Source organism: Lutjanus erythropterus, chromosome 14, assembly GCF_056507025.1.
Source record: "Lutjanus erythropterus isolate fLutEry1 chromosome 14, fLutEry1.hap2, whole genome shotgun sequence".
Classification (NCBI taxonomy): domain Eukaryota; kingdom Metazoa; phylum Chordata; class Actinopteri; order Lutjaniformes; family Lutjanidae; genus Lutjanus; species Lutjanus erythropterus.
This window is the reverse complement of record NC_139330.1, coordinates 13,142,550-13,154,918: the sequence shown is the minus strand read 5'-3', so window position 1 is coordinate 13,154,918 and position 12,369 is coordinate 13,142,550. Positions and strand designations below refer to the sequence as shown.

The following is a 12,369-nucleotide window of genomic DNA, read 5'->3' as shown; positions in this document are numbered from 1 at the left end:
CGCAGTAGATGGTCATCATTAAGTGCACTGCTAGTGTTAACTGGGCAGAGAAGAGCGCAGTCCAGAGCCGACCCATTTGACATGGCCAGTGACTGTAGCGCTGAGGCACAGTTACACGCAGACTATGCACACACAAACCTACAAAAACCTTGACCTTTGGGTGAACAGAGGCAGAGGCAGAGGTGACGCTGCCTCAGCTTTCCGGAAAGGTAGTTTTTTAGGAGCAAGCTGTTAGGACTTTTACTGGATTCTGTGTAATTTAAAGACAAATTGTGATTGATGAAAATTTAAAATAAAACATATAAATAAATAAAAATGAACTGAAGACATGATCAATAGCTCATCACTGTCATGTAATCTCAGTATTTCTTTTTTAGCTTTGCTAGAGGCACGGCCTCCTTTGACCACACATCACTAGAGAGAAAGTAGTTTCTATGTTAAACTGCTCACAACATTGGAGCGAACTGTCCTTTTAAGAGGAATGTTGATATTCAAGACAAACCTTGATATCTTGAACGTTTAGCTCATCAGACATTAGGTTAGTGTGTTAGTCTTTTTAAATTTAAACATCTTTATAGTTTCATGATCACTGTTAGTATTCCTCACTAAAACTAAAGGGTACACATAGCTGAAGGCAGGCTGCAATAAGAAAAAGATTTTAAAAAGAGAGAAACATGTCTAATGACAAAAAATAGCATTCAAAACTACACATATCCAATGAGATCTCAAATATCAAGGAATCTGTTTTATGCTAATTGTTGTGGACTGATCATGGCCGCATTGACTTCATAGAGCAACAGTGCAAAGGCTTATTGAACAAGTACAAGTCACAGTAACACAGCAAGCTAACTGGCAGTCTTTTTAAGGGAGCGTGGTTGCAAATGTAAGGCACTACAGTCTCAGTTGGAGCGTTTCTGCATCCTTCACACCTCCATTAATCTGCTTGGGGAGAAACTGGTGGTGAAACCGGAGTTGGAAGGGCGTCCGTCCTCATTCAGAAACTCCCAGAAAGTCTGTTGATCCGTTCATAACGTCAAGGCGTGACAGGCAAGGAACGATTAAAGGCTCGACTCACTGGCATGTGCTACTCTTCAGGTGGTGTTTAGGAGTGAGGACAGAGCATGAAGAAGCTTCTGGTGCGGAGGAGAGGGGGAGAATATTTATTTGTGTGTGCTTACAGTCGAGTGAAAGGTCCCACGTGAAGAGGTGCTCTCAGTTTGGGAGAGGAGCAGGAGTTGGTGGTGAATGTGGAGGAAGGGGAGGAGGAATAAGGAGAAGACGAAGCAGATGAGGAGTCACCGCCGCTGTTCAGGGTGAAGACACTGGAAATGGCCACATCCACGATACCTTGACATAGCTCTGAATATAGTTTCCTGGTGGAGGGAGGGAGAATACAAGTGTCAAAGAGAGTTAAGCGTAGCTGATTGCTGACTCTCATTCCCATGTTGTCAAATGCTGACAATTTTGGACTGGGACCTGGGAATGAGACTCAACAGTCAACAATCTTTCTTCACTGAAGAATCAAACTTAAAAGTCAAAAATTAAAATCCAAATATTTAGCTATAAAACAATGGTAACTTTTTCAAAGCTTTCCTGTTCTCAACTCTGCCCCCATAGAAACAAAACAAACAATTCCAACATTTCACCCAAGACATTTTTAGATACGGAAATACAATCCCAGTTCCAAAAACGTTGAGTGCTGTGTAAAATGCAAGTCATTTTCAACCTCTAATAAACTTCATTTTTTGTAAATATACACTCATTCTGAATTTCTTGCCTGCAACATGTTCCAAAAAAAATGGGACAGTGGCATGTTTGCCACTGTGTTACATCAGCTTCTCTTTTAATAACACTCAGTAAGTGTTTGGGAACTGAGGACACTAAGTGGTGAAGTTTTGAAAGTGAAATTACTTTATATTATTGCTTGATCTACGACTTAAGTTGCTCGACAGTCAGGAGTCTATGTTGTATTTTTCGCTTCATAATGCACCTCACATTTTCAATGGGAGACAGGTCTGGACTGCTGGCAGGTCAGTCTTTTTTTTTGTCTTTTTTGGAATCTGGATTGCAGATTAAAAGCATGCCTTCCCCATATTGTCTGTCCAAATGTAGACTGAAGGAATACATGTGAATAGGAGACAGAGTACAGGGTTGTAAGATTAATAGATGGAATCAAATGTGGTAAAAGACAAGTAAAGCTGAAAGGGATGCTAAAAAAAGAAGCATTTTTAATGTGAATGAACAGCTGAATGTTACTGACTGTGCACAGGCTGGAGCTCCATTGATCTCAATGAGCCACACTTTGAAGCTCTCATCCACCATGAAATCAAATCCAAAGAGCTGGAAGCTCTGGTAGGACAGGTGCTTAGTGCTGATTGTCGGCTCAATACATGTCAGACAGCTCCTGTAAAAGCAGAAAGCAAAATCATTTCCAGCCATCTGGCTGTTAATAACAAACACTTAAACAACTCCATGCTGTCTGTGAACACTAATTCAATAGGAATATTTCAAGCATTAAGTGCTCGCTGACCTTTATAGACATCCACTGCCATTTGAAAAGGTAATGCACAATAAAAAGCCTCCTGCCTAGGTCACACCTTTTCCATCAAGTGATGCTAGCTGCTATTTCATAGACACCAAAGTCACATTTTCAACGCAGTAACACATAAGGGAGCTAAACACAGAGGAGATGCAACTTAAATGTCTAACTAAGAGGTAATACACCACAATTACAGAGACTAAATATCTGATTTGTACTAATATTACTGCTCTGTGATTTGCTTTTCCGTCCTAACAATAACTTTGGAGCTTTACTTGCTGAGATGTTTTAAAACACAATTCAAATGTCAGGTGAGAGTAACTTTACTCTCACTCGTAATGCGGTTAAGACTAAAACTCAACAGCCATGTTAGCAACTGTGTGCAGCTGCACTTGAGCTAAATGCTCATATTGGCATTTTTACATGCTCACAATTCTAATGTTAGGATGTTGTTTACCATGTTCATGGTGTTAGTTTAGCATGCTACTATTTGCCAATTAGCAAATCAGTGACATTCACATTTACCACATGTCCTCAAACTACATAAAACTTGCCTCATCACTTCTCTTTTTTGTATCCAACCAACCAAATAACTTGAACAAGAACATGTTATTTACTAACACTGTCAACTACAACATATTTTACTTGACAGCTCATTATTAGGATTTGGAGAATGTCTCCAACCACACAAATATGCTAGTTTTTGTGTTAGGGATACAGAACGACACCGATATGTATTAATATATGAACATATTTTTTCTGTAAGATGAGCTCCAAGAATAAAAACAGCAACAAAAGCAATAAGGACTTACTTTATAATCTGTTTGATCTGAGGTAATATGGTGGTCTCCAGGGTGACGTTGTGAGTGTTCAGCAGGTAGAGCCTGAATTCATCGAAGAACATCTCGTTCCCCTCCTCATATCGTCCGTAGTTCTGCGAGTGCTCCTTCTGGATGCAGTGGTTGGTGAGGTGGCTGGTCATGTCCTGGAGGTCAGAGCTGTTGTAGGGCTCTGAGGAAGTCCGCAGCACACCTTCCCGGTATAAATAGATGTTGTACTGATGGTCCACTAGCACCCAGCTCCTAGCAATAGCATAAACCCATAAGAACCTCAGTTACAAAGTCCAGACAGACTGGCACTTTCTCTGTGCATTTGAGTTAAATATAAAGGACTTGCCTGATGTCAAATTTCCGATGTCCCGGCTCCAGAAGCAGAGGTTTCTCCAGGTACTTCTGAATAACATGAACCTGTCCCTGATTATCGATGTACTCCAGCAGCTGATTAGCATCGTGGGATATCAAAATACCAGCACCTGTTGCAATAAAAATAAATATGTTTATGTTAAATATGTCATCTACTACAAAAAAAAGCAGTCGATCACATAAAAGAAAGAGAAAACGGTTGCCTTTAGCAGAGCAAAACTTTTCACAATCGCTCAGAAAGAGCTACAATATGTAGCCTAATATCTTTGATTCAAGTTTAAATAAATTATGAAGATTCGGTTGGGAAAATGTCTGACTAAGACCAACTTGTATCTTGGATTTAAACCGGTGAAACATGGATAATAGATTTTACCTTTAGCTCCAGCAGAGGACTTGGCTATCCACACTGTGCCCTCCCCATTTTCTTTTTTAGAGTGATACGAGGCCAAGAAAACTTCCCGCTCATCCGTCTTGGGATTGTTCTTCAGATGGCTGATGCCGTTTGTAGCAGGAGCAACAGGGGTGTTGAGGTTAGTGGGATAGATGATGTAGGATTCTGGGAACCAGTTAGAGGAGTCGGACAGCTCTGGGCTGGTCTTTATTAGCCTAATGGTCAAAAAAGGAAATGGTCAGTTAATGTAAAACCCATGTGAATAATTCATTTGTAGAGAAGTACCATCTGTAACATGAGTAACGCCAAGACTAAAGATATAGATTTTTAATTTAAAAAGACAGATACACACTTGACCAAAGACGCCTTCCTGCAAAGCTTGTCTGCTCCTCTGTAGTAATTCACCAGCTGCACAAGTCCTGGTTCATGACCTGCAAAGTCCAAGTGACATTTTGAAGTTAAAGCTCACCTTAAAACCAACAACAAAAAAATTCCGCTTAGCTGTAGTGCTATTTATCCATCTAGATTGTTTTGGTGTGAGGTGCAGAGTTTTGGAGGTATCAGCCGTACAGATGTCTGCCTTGTGCCTACAGTTGGTTATAGTTTGCTATAAAGAAAATAATTCCTACATGAAATTGCTCACAACAAGGTCATGATTTTTGGAAAGAGAAGTTGCTGTTGAGTTTTTCAAATGTAGTTTTTGGTGCTTCAAGCACCACAAGCCAAGTGTCACCTAGTTCCATTATATTTGAGAGACAACATACATCTCTACAGACAATATCTCCAAACCTCTGATGGATTACTGCAGATTACATCAAGTTAAATGTAAAACTTTATAAAACAATTATGAATGCAATTTAAGACCAATTTCACGTTCATAATAGGGCTGTAATGATACATCAATCTTGCTCAATATATCAATTCAATGTTCAACAACCCAATATAACAGATGCAAAGTTAAAATGTCTAGATATTGTCATGTTTGAGATGCATATTTATTTTAAAATACCCATGGCATGTCTGTTACTAATGCCTGGAAGACTTCAGTCATAAAATTGACAAATCATGAGTTAGTTGCTTTTAGGGAATTGACATTAATGTAAGTTGTGTTTTATAGTTGTTAAAGTGTAATCAATAGCCTATATTTTTCCCCAAAACCCATTTAAAACTGAGACTTCAGTGAACTGACTTAAATAATAACCCTTAAATAATTTGTTAAGAGCTGCCAAAGGTAAAGTTCAGATTACTGAGTTAGACTCCTCGAGACCATGCAGAAACCCCATGCAACTCACACCAAAGCAATAAATAGCACTACAGGTGTCAGGAACAATGTGTATTTTTGATTTGGGGGTGAACTGTCCCTTTAAGATGCATTATTCTGCTCATCTAAATGGGAGACACACTCTTTCCACAGGATGCTGGAGCATGCAGCCCTGCACAGTCACAGCAGCTGTCTCATCCTGAGTGGGTGTGCACCAAATATAGCACAAACAGCATATGAAATAAGTAAGAGCAGCCTTTACCTAGACGTCCAAAGGGCAGTCTGTTCCGTTCACCAAGCATTAAGTTGAATCTGGGATTGTCTCTTTTCAACCTCTTCCACTGTCCAGTCGAGACGAGGATTTTGGAAACTTCTGCATAAACAGTGCTGTTGTCGTCGCGGGTGACAAAGGTGTACATCGGGGAATTCATAATGCCACTACGAGGGGGAGCATACAATAGAGGCGACTGAATGTGTAAATAACTTAGCTGTGTGGTTAGTTATGAGGCTATCTGGTTGGCACTGCAGCAGACAAACCGTTCAGGGTTATCTCCTCTGTCCGTGCCATGATGATGAGTCAGTCATATCCAGTCCACACTTCCCAGTACACTCACACTATCTTTCTGAAGCTCCTATTCAGAAGTCTGTCGCTAATATTTATTTATATAAAAAACTATGAGTGATGGATAGCAACTGAATGCTGCTAGGCAGACAGGGTGCCTTCAGTATCCCCAGACAAGGGTGTGACTGACTGCTGCTACCGGTTCCTGGGGCTGGTCCCGTCTGGATTAATTTACATCCCGTCTCCGGTTTAGCTAACGTTACAGCTAACGGACTGCGACCACTGTGAACAGCTCTCCAGGAAACTTTTCCGGCGTCCCTCGTCAAAGACAGATACTTTAATGAGGAACAGTCAGATACATTGACTAACTACCTCAGTGGCTACACAGAAAATCACAAATGCACCCTATTTTCCCACCGGCGGTGTATGCTTGACGCTCTGCAGCCGCTGTCATCTCCTGTCGACAGCATAAACAAAAAGCTCCACGGTTGTGGTTAGTGTAGTCTACGCTTTCGCTGGTACCACGGTTAGATGCTATTTATAGGTTTCTTATACATAATTAAAGTATATGAACATCAATTGGAATGCAATTTAAGTACAAATATAATTTCTTTAACGATAATTTCTGTCAAAATTTACTACCTGACTGAATTCAAACAACATTGGTAATACATTTCCCAGAATGCAACACGATAAAGCGAACGTTTTGGGCCATGGCTACATGGGAACCCCAGACGCGTGAAAGATCTCGCGATAGTGACGATTTTAACCCAAACTATATGCTTTCCCTAACCTTAACTAAGCAAATCGTAACTCTAGCACGTTCAATAAATAAAATGTTATGTTTAAGTTCGTAAAACGCGCACAATGAAGAAATAGCGCATACAAATATCGCGAGAGTTTCGCAAATCTACGGTTCCATTCCAGACCAATTTATTCTGAGTATTATGCCCACAAGATGGCGTCATAGACCTCGCTACAAGTGGGCAGCTAGAACCCAAGTGTTTAAACCAGGTCACAGTCCGGAGAAAATAAGTTTTTAAACTCAAGAAAGGGGGTTCTCATTGTAGGTAAGATTGCTTTACTTGATGAACACTGATGAAGAAGCTTTAGGTGGAAACTGATAGAGCGGCAGACAGTGACCAGTCTGTGGGTGGATCTGAAGGCTAAATGGAGCACCGCCTAGCTGTAGCAAGTTACGGGTCCCATTCCGATATTTTTAAATAAGTTACGTGCTTCAGTTTAGCTCTTCGTTGTTCCTATATTTTCATCTTAAAACGCCATTTCTGTCAAGTAAAAAAAAGATAAACTTAGATAAGGTTAGGCTGGGCTTCTACACTTGGTGAAAGCGATGCTGAGAGAGACATTTAGGTTGTCAGAGAACGAATTGGAACGGTCCCGGAAGTCGTAGTCTTGTGAAACAAACAGCTGGCGGGAAGGGGACATGAGCACGCCAAGTGAAAGTACAGCAGCTTTCCACAAGTTAACGTTATAAAAACTCAATAAAACGTGCACCTGTAGTGCGGCACTTATTTATTTTTATCATATTATCATATGAAGATATCATCAATAGTAAGTAACGTCCTTCATCCACAGTATTGCGGCCTGTTGTGTGGTGCGGGGTATTTTCAGTGAACACTCAATGCATGTTGTCTGTAGTGAGTCCTCTCCATAGACGGTTTATAACTGCATGTTACTGAGGCTAAGATAGCTTTCCCTCACAGTTAAATGAACGGTAACCTAAAGATAAAGGACACTTTAGCAGCTATGCCAGTGAACTTCCCTCTGGTACAGCTGCAAATTAATGAATACATGTTTATCCTAGTTGCATACAGTAAAGGGGCGTTCCAACAAGTTCCAGTGGTACATTTATTCAAGTACTGTGCTTTACTTGACTATTTCTATTTGATGTATATATATTTATATTCTGCTGCATCTCAGAAGCAATTATTGTACTTTTACTCCACAACATTTGTTTGTCAGCTTCACTACTTAACAATGCACAATTTTCCATACATTTCCTGACCAGTTGGGGAAAAAAACTATGGATCTGCTGATTTCATATTTTTCAGATAAACCTAAGAATCTATTGATTGAATGTAATGCAAAGGGAAAATACAGATCTACATCGTCATCTTTAAAATGAACCAATATTTTGAAATTCCCATGGCATGTCTGTATCACAGATGTCTGGAAGTGTTCAGTCGTAAAATTGTATCATAATTTATTTATTTTTTGTACTGATATAAATGTAACTAATGTGGTTAAATGGACACATGATATCGTCTGATATCTATCACAGACCCCTGAATTGAATTGAACCAGTACCGCATCGTCGTCCAAAAAATTGATGTAGTATCTTATTGTGATGAAACTTGATGAACTGTACTTTACTTGACTATATCCATTTATTGACTTCATATTTCTACTCCACTGCAGAGGCAAATATTGTACTTTTTACACCACTACATTGTCCAGGGCTCAACGAAAACCACATCAGGCTAGTAAATCTAAGAATATCTAAGAGTTTTTGTTTCTTCCCTCTATCACAAACTGTGCCCTTGTTGTGATTAATTTACTTATGACAATTACTGTATAGGGGCAAGTAAATATTGACTTAGGGCAAGTACATTTCTGACCCACTTGCTCGGCTGAGGAAGTGAAAACAAAGTTTGAAACAAGGTTGTTTTTCTGAGCTCGTGAAAATTTGACCTTTTAGAGATATATGGTTTTCACTTGTCAGCCACACTATGAACATATAATGATCTCATATGATGAATTGATGTAGATTAAACTACCCAACAGTATATCAAGTAGTTAAAATGAGCTCAACTTTAAGCATCTACATCAGTAAAAAAAAAAAAAAAAAAAGGCAACATAATCAAGAATACAGAAATATTGAGTCAGAAACATCAGGCTTGACTACTGGACTTAAACTTGTTGTGGAGTATTTCAAAGTGTGATGTTAGTACTTTTTCTTTAGTAAAAGATCTGAAATTCTTTCATCACCCCCAGTTTTACGCAATTATTAGTCATGTTTTGTGTTACTCATCCTGTAGAAACAGTTGTAACGTTAAATTGTTCTTTGTGAGTCTGGGAAATAAACCCTTATGTCAATAAGTTCTGTCAGCTGGGAATGGACACTAACAATACATCCTTTTTAGAAAAAAAAAAAAAAAAAATGAGTTGTTTCACAGACGTGCATTTACCAGGCAGGGACTGGCCTAATGAAGAAATGCTATCGAGTTGGAATGCTAATGAGTTTGATGCAGCGTTCGGAGCTTGACGCGTTTTATTGACTAAATGTCAGGACCTCTCAGCCTCTGCTGCTTCAGTTTGAACCATGTTTGTTTAATCTCTTCTTTTGAGTTCCTGGGGTTCAGTACTAAAATCAATGGATTCCTGTATCATATGCCCTTACATATCACAGAATGTAATGTAATGAGATGTAACTTTTTGTCTGTGAGGGTCAGGAGTAATGTGTGCCTTGGCTTTAGCTGAGGTCATGTATTTTTAATAACTTTTGTCCCCTCTCCTTCACCAGACTGGAGCAGGCCAGGCATGAGTGGCGCACACCTGGACGAATGGCAGAGGAGGTCCTTTGACATTTCATCTGGCAACTGTACACCTGAACAGACGGCTGATGCCTACCGGGCCCACATCCTCTCCATTCAGTATGCATGGGCAAGCTCCCAGCTCTCTCAGGCCGGCATGGCCAGCCTGCTCAGGACCTACTCGGAGCGCTATGCCGCAGTGCTGGACTCAGATGACCCCCGCACAGGGCTCAACAACTATGCAGAAAGCGCACTGCATCTGGCCCGCAGTCAGAGGAACTACAGTGACAAATGGGAGTCGTCCCTCACCATGGAGAGCGTGATGGAGTTGCCCTGCGTGCAGAAGATGATTAAGGCAGGGAGTGGGGGAGGAAGCTCCCTGGTGACACCAGGAGATGTTAACATATGTGTGGGGCAAGAGAGCGGAGGCAGCTCCCTGTCTGTTCCCTTTACTGGAGGCAGGTCAGAGGCTGCATTGTTCAAACCTACAGGACCACCACAGCTGAAAACAGAGGTTAACAACACTAACACTTCTCCGTTTATTACATCAGAGAGGCCAAGAGGCTCTGAGGGGATGTCAGGGAATCCAAACTCATTCTCCCGGCCTCCGGCCCGACCACAGTCTGTGTTCAGTCATCCTTCAGCTCCTCCTCAGGGAAACCCCGGGCCTGCAGGGGGCACACAAAACTATCAGTCCTCTTTCTTCTCCACCTCCAACCCGTCCAAGCGGAAGAATTTCTACAACCCAGATGGAGGTGATGGGGGCAGGGGACAACATGGAGGTCAAGCAGGCACGGAACCGCGAGCTGGAACCAACTTCAAAACAGCCCGTGAACAGTTCATTGTTGATCAACAGAAAAAACATTCCCATCAGCCCCAGAGAGGTCCGGCTGCTGGGATGGCAGCAACTGTGAAGAAGTCTCTGGGTGCTAACAGGCCTCGAGGTGCATTTTCTAAATTCGTGTCACCTATCCCACGACAGGAGGAGGAAGAAGGCGGCACAAGCCGTAATTCCAATCAGGAGCCTCAGATCCTGGATGAGCGTCTGAAGAACTTTGAGCCGAAGATAATCGAGCTGATCATGAGTGAGATCATGGATCATGGGCCTCCTGTTGCCTGGGATGACATAGCAGGCCTGGAGTTCGCCAAGACCACCATAAAAGAGATCGTGGTTTGGCCCATGCTGCGCCCTGACATCTTTACTGGCCTGCGTGGTCCGCCTAAAGGCATCCTGTTGTTTGGACCCCCAGGAACCGGAAAAACTCTGATAGGAAAATGCATCGCCTGCCAGTCAGGTGCCACCTTCTTCAGCATCAGTGCTTCATCGCTCACATCCAAGTGGGTGGGTGAAGGAGAAAAAATGGTTCGAGCCCTGTTTGCCATTGCCCGCTGCCACCAGCCTGCTGTCATTTTCATTGATGAAATTGACTCGCTGTTGTCCCAGCGGACGGACGGCGAGCACGACTCGTCACGTAGGATAAAGACGGAGTTCTTGGTTCAGCTGGACGGGGCAGCCACAGCAGCCGAGGACCGCATCCTAGTGGTGGGCGCAACCAACCGGCCTCAAGAGATAGACGAGGCTGCCCGACGACGCCTGGCAAAGAGGTTATACATCCCCCTGCCTGAGGCGGCCGCCCGATGGCAGATAGTGACAAACCTCATGGCTCGAGAGAAGAACCAGCTGGGAGAGAAAGAGCTGGAGAGCGTGGTTACCGCCACCGAGGGCTTCTCAGGGGCTGATATGACTCAGCTGTGCAGAGAGGCAGCGCTGGGGCCCATCCGCAGCATCCAGCTCAGTGACATCGCCACTATCACTGCAGATCAGGTGCGACCAATCCTCTACACTGACTTCCAGGAGGCCCTGAAGACGGTACGTCCCAGTGTCTCATCAAAAGACCTGGAGCTGTACGAAGAGTGGAACAAGACATTTGGATGTGGACGTTAAACTTGGCTCCTCATCCTGATTATCCTCTACCTCTGTTAAAAGTTACGGACGCTATTTTAGCCCCAGTTGAGATAAACATTGCAGCTCTGGATAAATCTATAGATCTTTAAGGCATAGTTCAGATTTTTTCAAGTGGGGTTGCATGGGGTTATATTCATTGTGACTGGATTATCACTATTTGGCAACTGTCACAGCCCCAGCATTGAGAAGCACGAGCACTGGTGTAGGAAGCTAAGAAATGTACTGCTGTGGACAGGGCCAGCAGCAGTACATTTAGCACTGCTTTACTTGCAGTCACACGGCCTTTTCTGACAGACAGCCACTGTTATATAAGACAAAAATCAGTCTCTCCAAAGCAACCAGACCTTTTTGGCAAAATCAATAATTTTACCTCGCAGGAGTTGCTGCTTCGATCTGTTAGTTTGTTGGTCTTATTGTGTGACTTTGGTTTCCAGTCAGAAAGGGCTGACTGACTCCAAGGTAAACTGGTGAAAATATTCTAAATATAGTCTACCCTTAAACTGATATTGATTTTTCAGGTGGCTACAATACATTTTGCTTTTAACAGTGTCCACAGCAGTACATTGCTAAGCCTCCCACACCAGTACTCCAGTACTGGTGTGGGAGGTGTAGGAGGTTACTACTCTGCTGCTTCTCCAAACTCAGGCTGTGTCAACCTTCATCTACTGTAGGTAATACACTGACTATGGATAAGTACCTCATACAACCCCACTTTAAATATGAAGACTGTCTTTATTGCACTCAAAAAAAACCAACAACTCTATGACTGTCTCATCAAAAAGCTTCACAAAGTTTAAGGTGTCTGTGTGTTAGATTGTAACATTATATTGAGCAAGTGTTTCTGTTATTTTGTCCACCCCGTGTGTCGAACAGGTCATGTTAGTTCATCTCTGT

The 12,369-nt window shown here is 42.2% G+C and overlaps 2 protein-coding genes across 4 annotated transcripts; one reads left to right on the top strand and one right to left on the bottom strand.

Moving 5' to 3' along the window:
* Positions 1–451: 451 nt before the first annotated feature.
* Positions 452–6,497, bottom strand: ttl (tubulin tyrosine ligase). 2 transcript variants are annotated; one of them, XM_084736094.1, is made up of 8 exons: positions 5,931–6,497; positions 5,656–5,831; positions 4,485–4,563; positions 4,115–4,347; positions 3,716–3,851; positions 3,352–3,621; positions 2,261–2,404; positions 452–1,373 (listed from the first exon to the last, which is right to left on the bottom strand). In XM_084736094.1, the coding sequence occupies exons 2-8, from the start codon at positions 5,822–5,824 to the stop codon at positions 1,175–1,177; spliced, it is 1,230 nt and encodes a 409-aa protein (XP_084592220.1). In that variant the 5' UTR covers positions 5,825–5,831; positions 5,931–6,497; the 3' UTR covers positions 452–1,174. The 2 variants fall into 2 exon arrangements, with proteins under 2 accessions (XP_084592220.1, XP_084592219.1); XM_084736093.1 differs by having other exon boundaries at positions 5,656–6,495.
* Positions 6,498–6,873: 376 nt separating this feature from the next.
* fignl1 (fidgetin-like 1) lies at positions 6,874–12,055 on the top strand. Of its 2 annotated transcripts, none has more exons than XM_084736092.1 (2): positions 6,874–7,025; positions 9,500–12,055. In XM_084736092.1, exon 2 carries the CDS (start codon positions 9,517–9,519, stop codon positions 11,452–11,454), a length of 1,938 nt encoding a protein of 645 aa, XP_084592218.1. In that variant the 5' UTR covers positions 6,874–7,025; positions 9,500–9,516; the 3' UTR covers positions 11,455–12,055. The 2 variants fall into 2 exon arrangements, with proteins under 2 accessions (XP_084592218.1, XP_084592217.1); XM_084736091.1 differs by lacking the exon at positions 6,874–7,025 and adding an exon at positions 7,110–7,527.
* The last annotated feature ends 314 nt before the right edge of the window (positions 12,056–12,369 follow it).

Excerpts from the sequence above, each read along its gene's own strand:
- ttl (XM_084736094.1), bottom strand. The coding sequence starts at position 5,824 with ATGAATTCCCCGATGTACACCTTTGTCACCCGCGACGACAACAGCACT. Across the intron at positions 3,852-4,114 it reads GTCCTCTGCTGGAGCTAAAG|GTGCTGGTATTTTGATATCC; the intron begins GTAAAATCTATT and ends TTATTGCAACAG. Across the intron at positions 1,374-2,260 it reads GGAGCTCCAGCCTGTGCACA|GAAACTATATTCAGAGCTAT; the intron begins GTCAGTAACATT and ends TCCCTCCACCAG.
- fignl1 (XM_084736092.1), top strand. The coding sequence starts at position 9,517 with ATGAGTGGCGCACACCTGGACGAATGGCAGAGGAGGTCCTTTGACATT.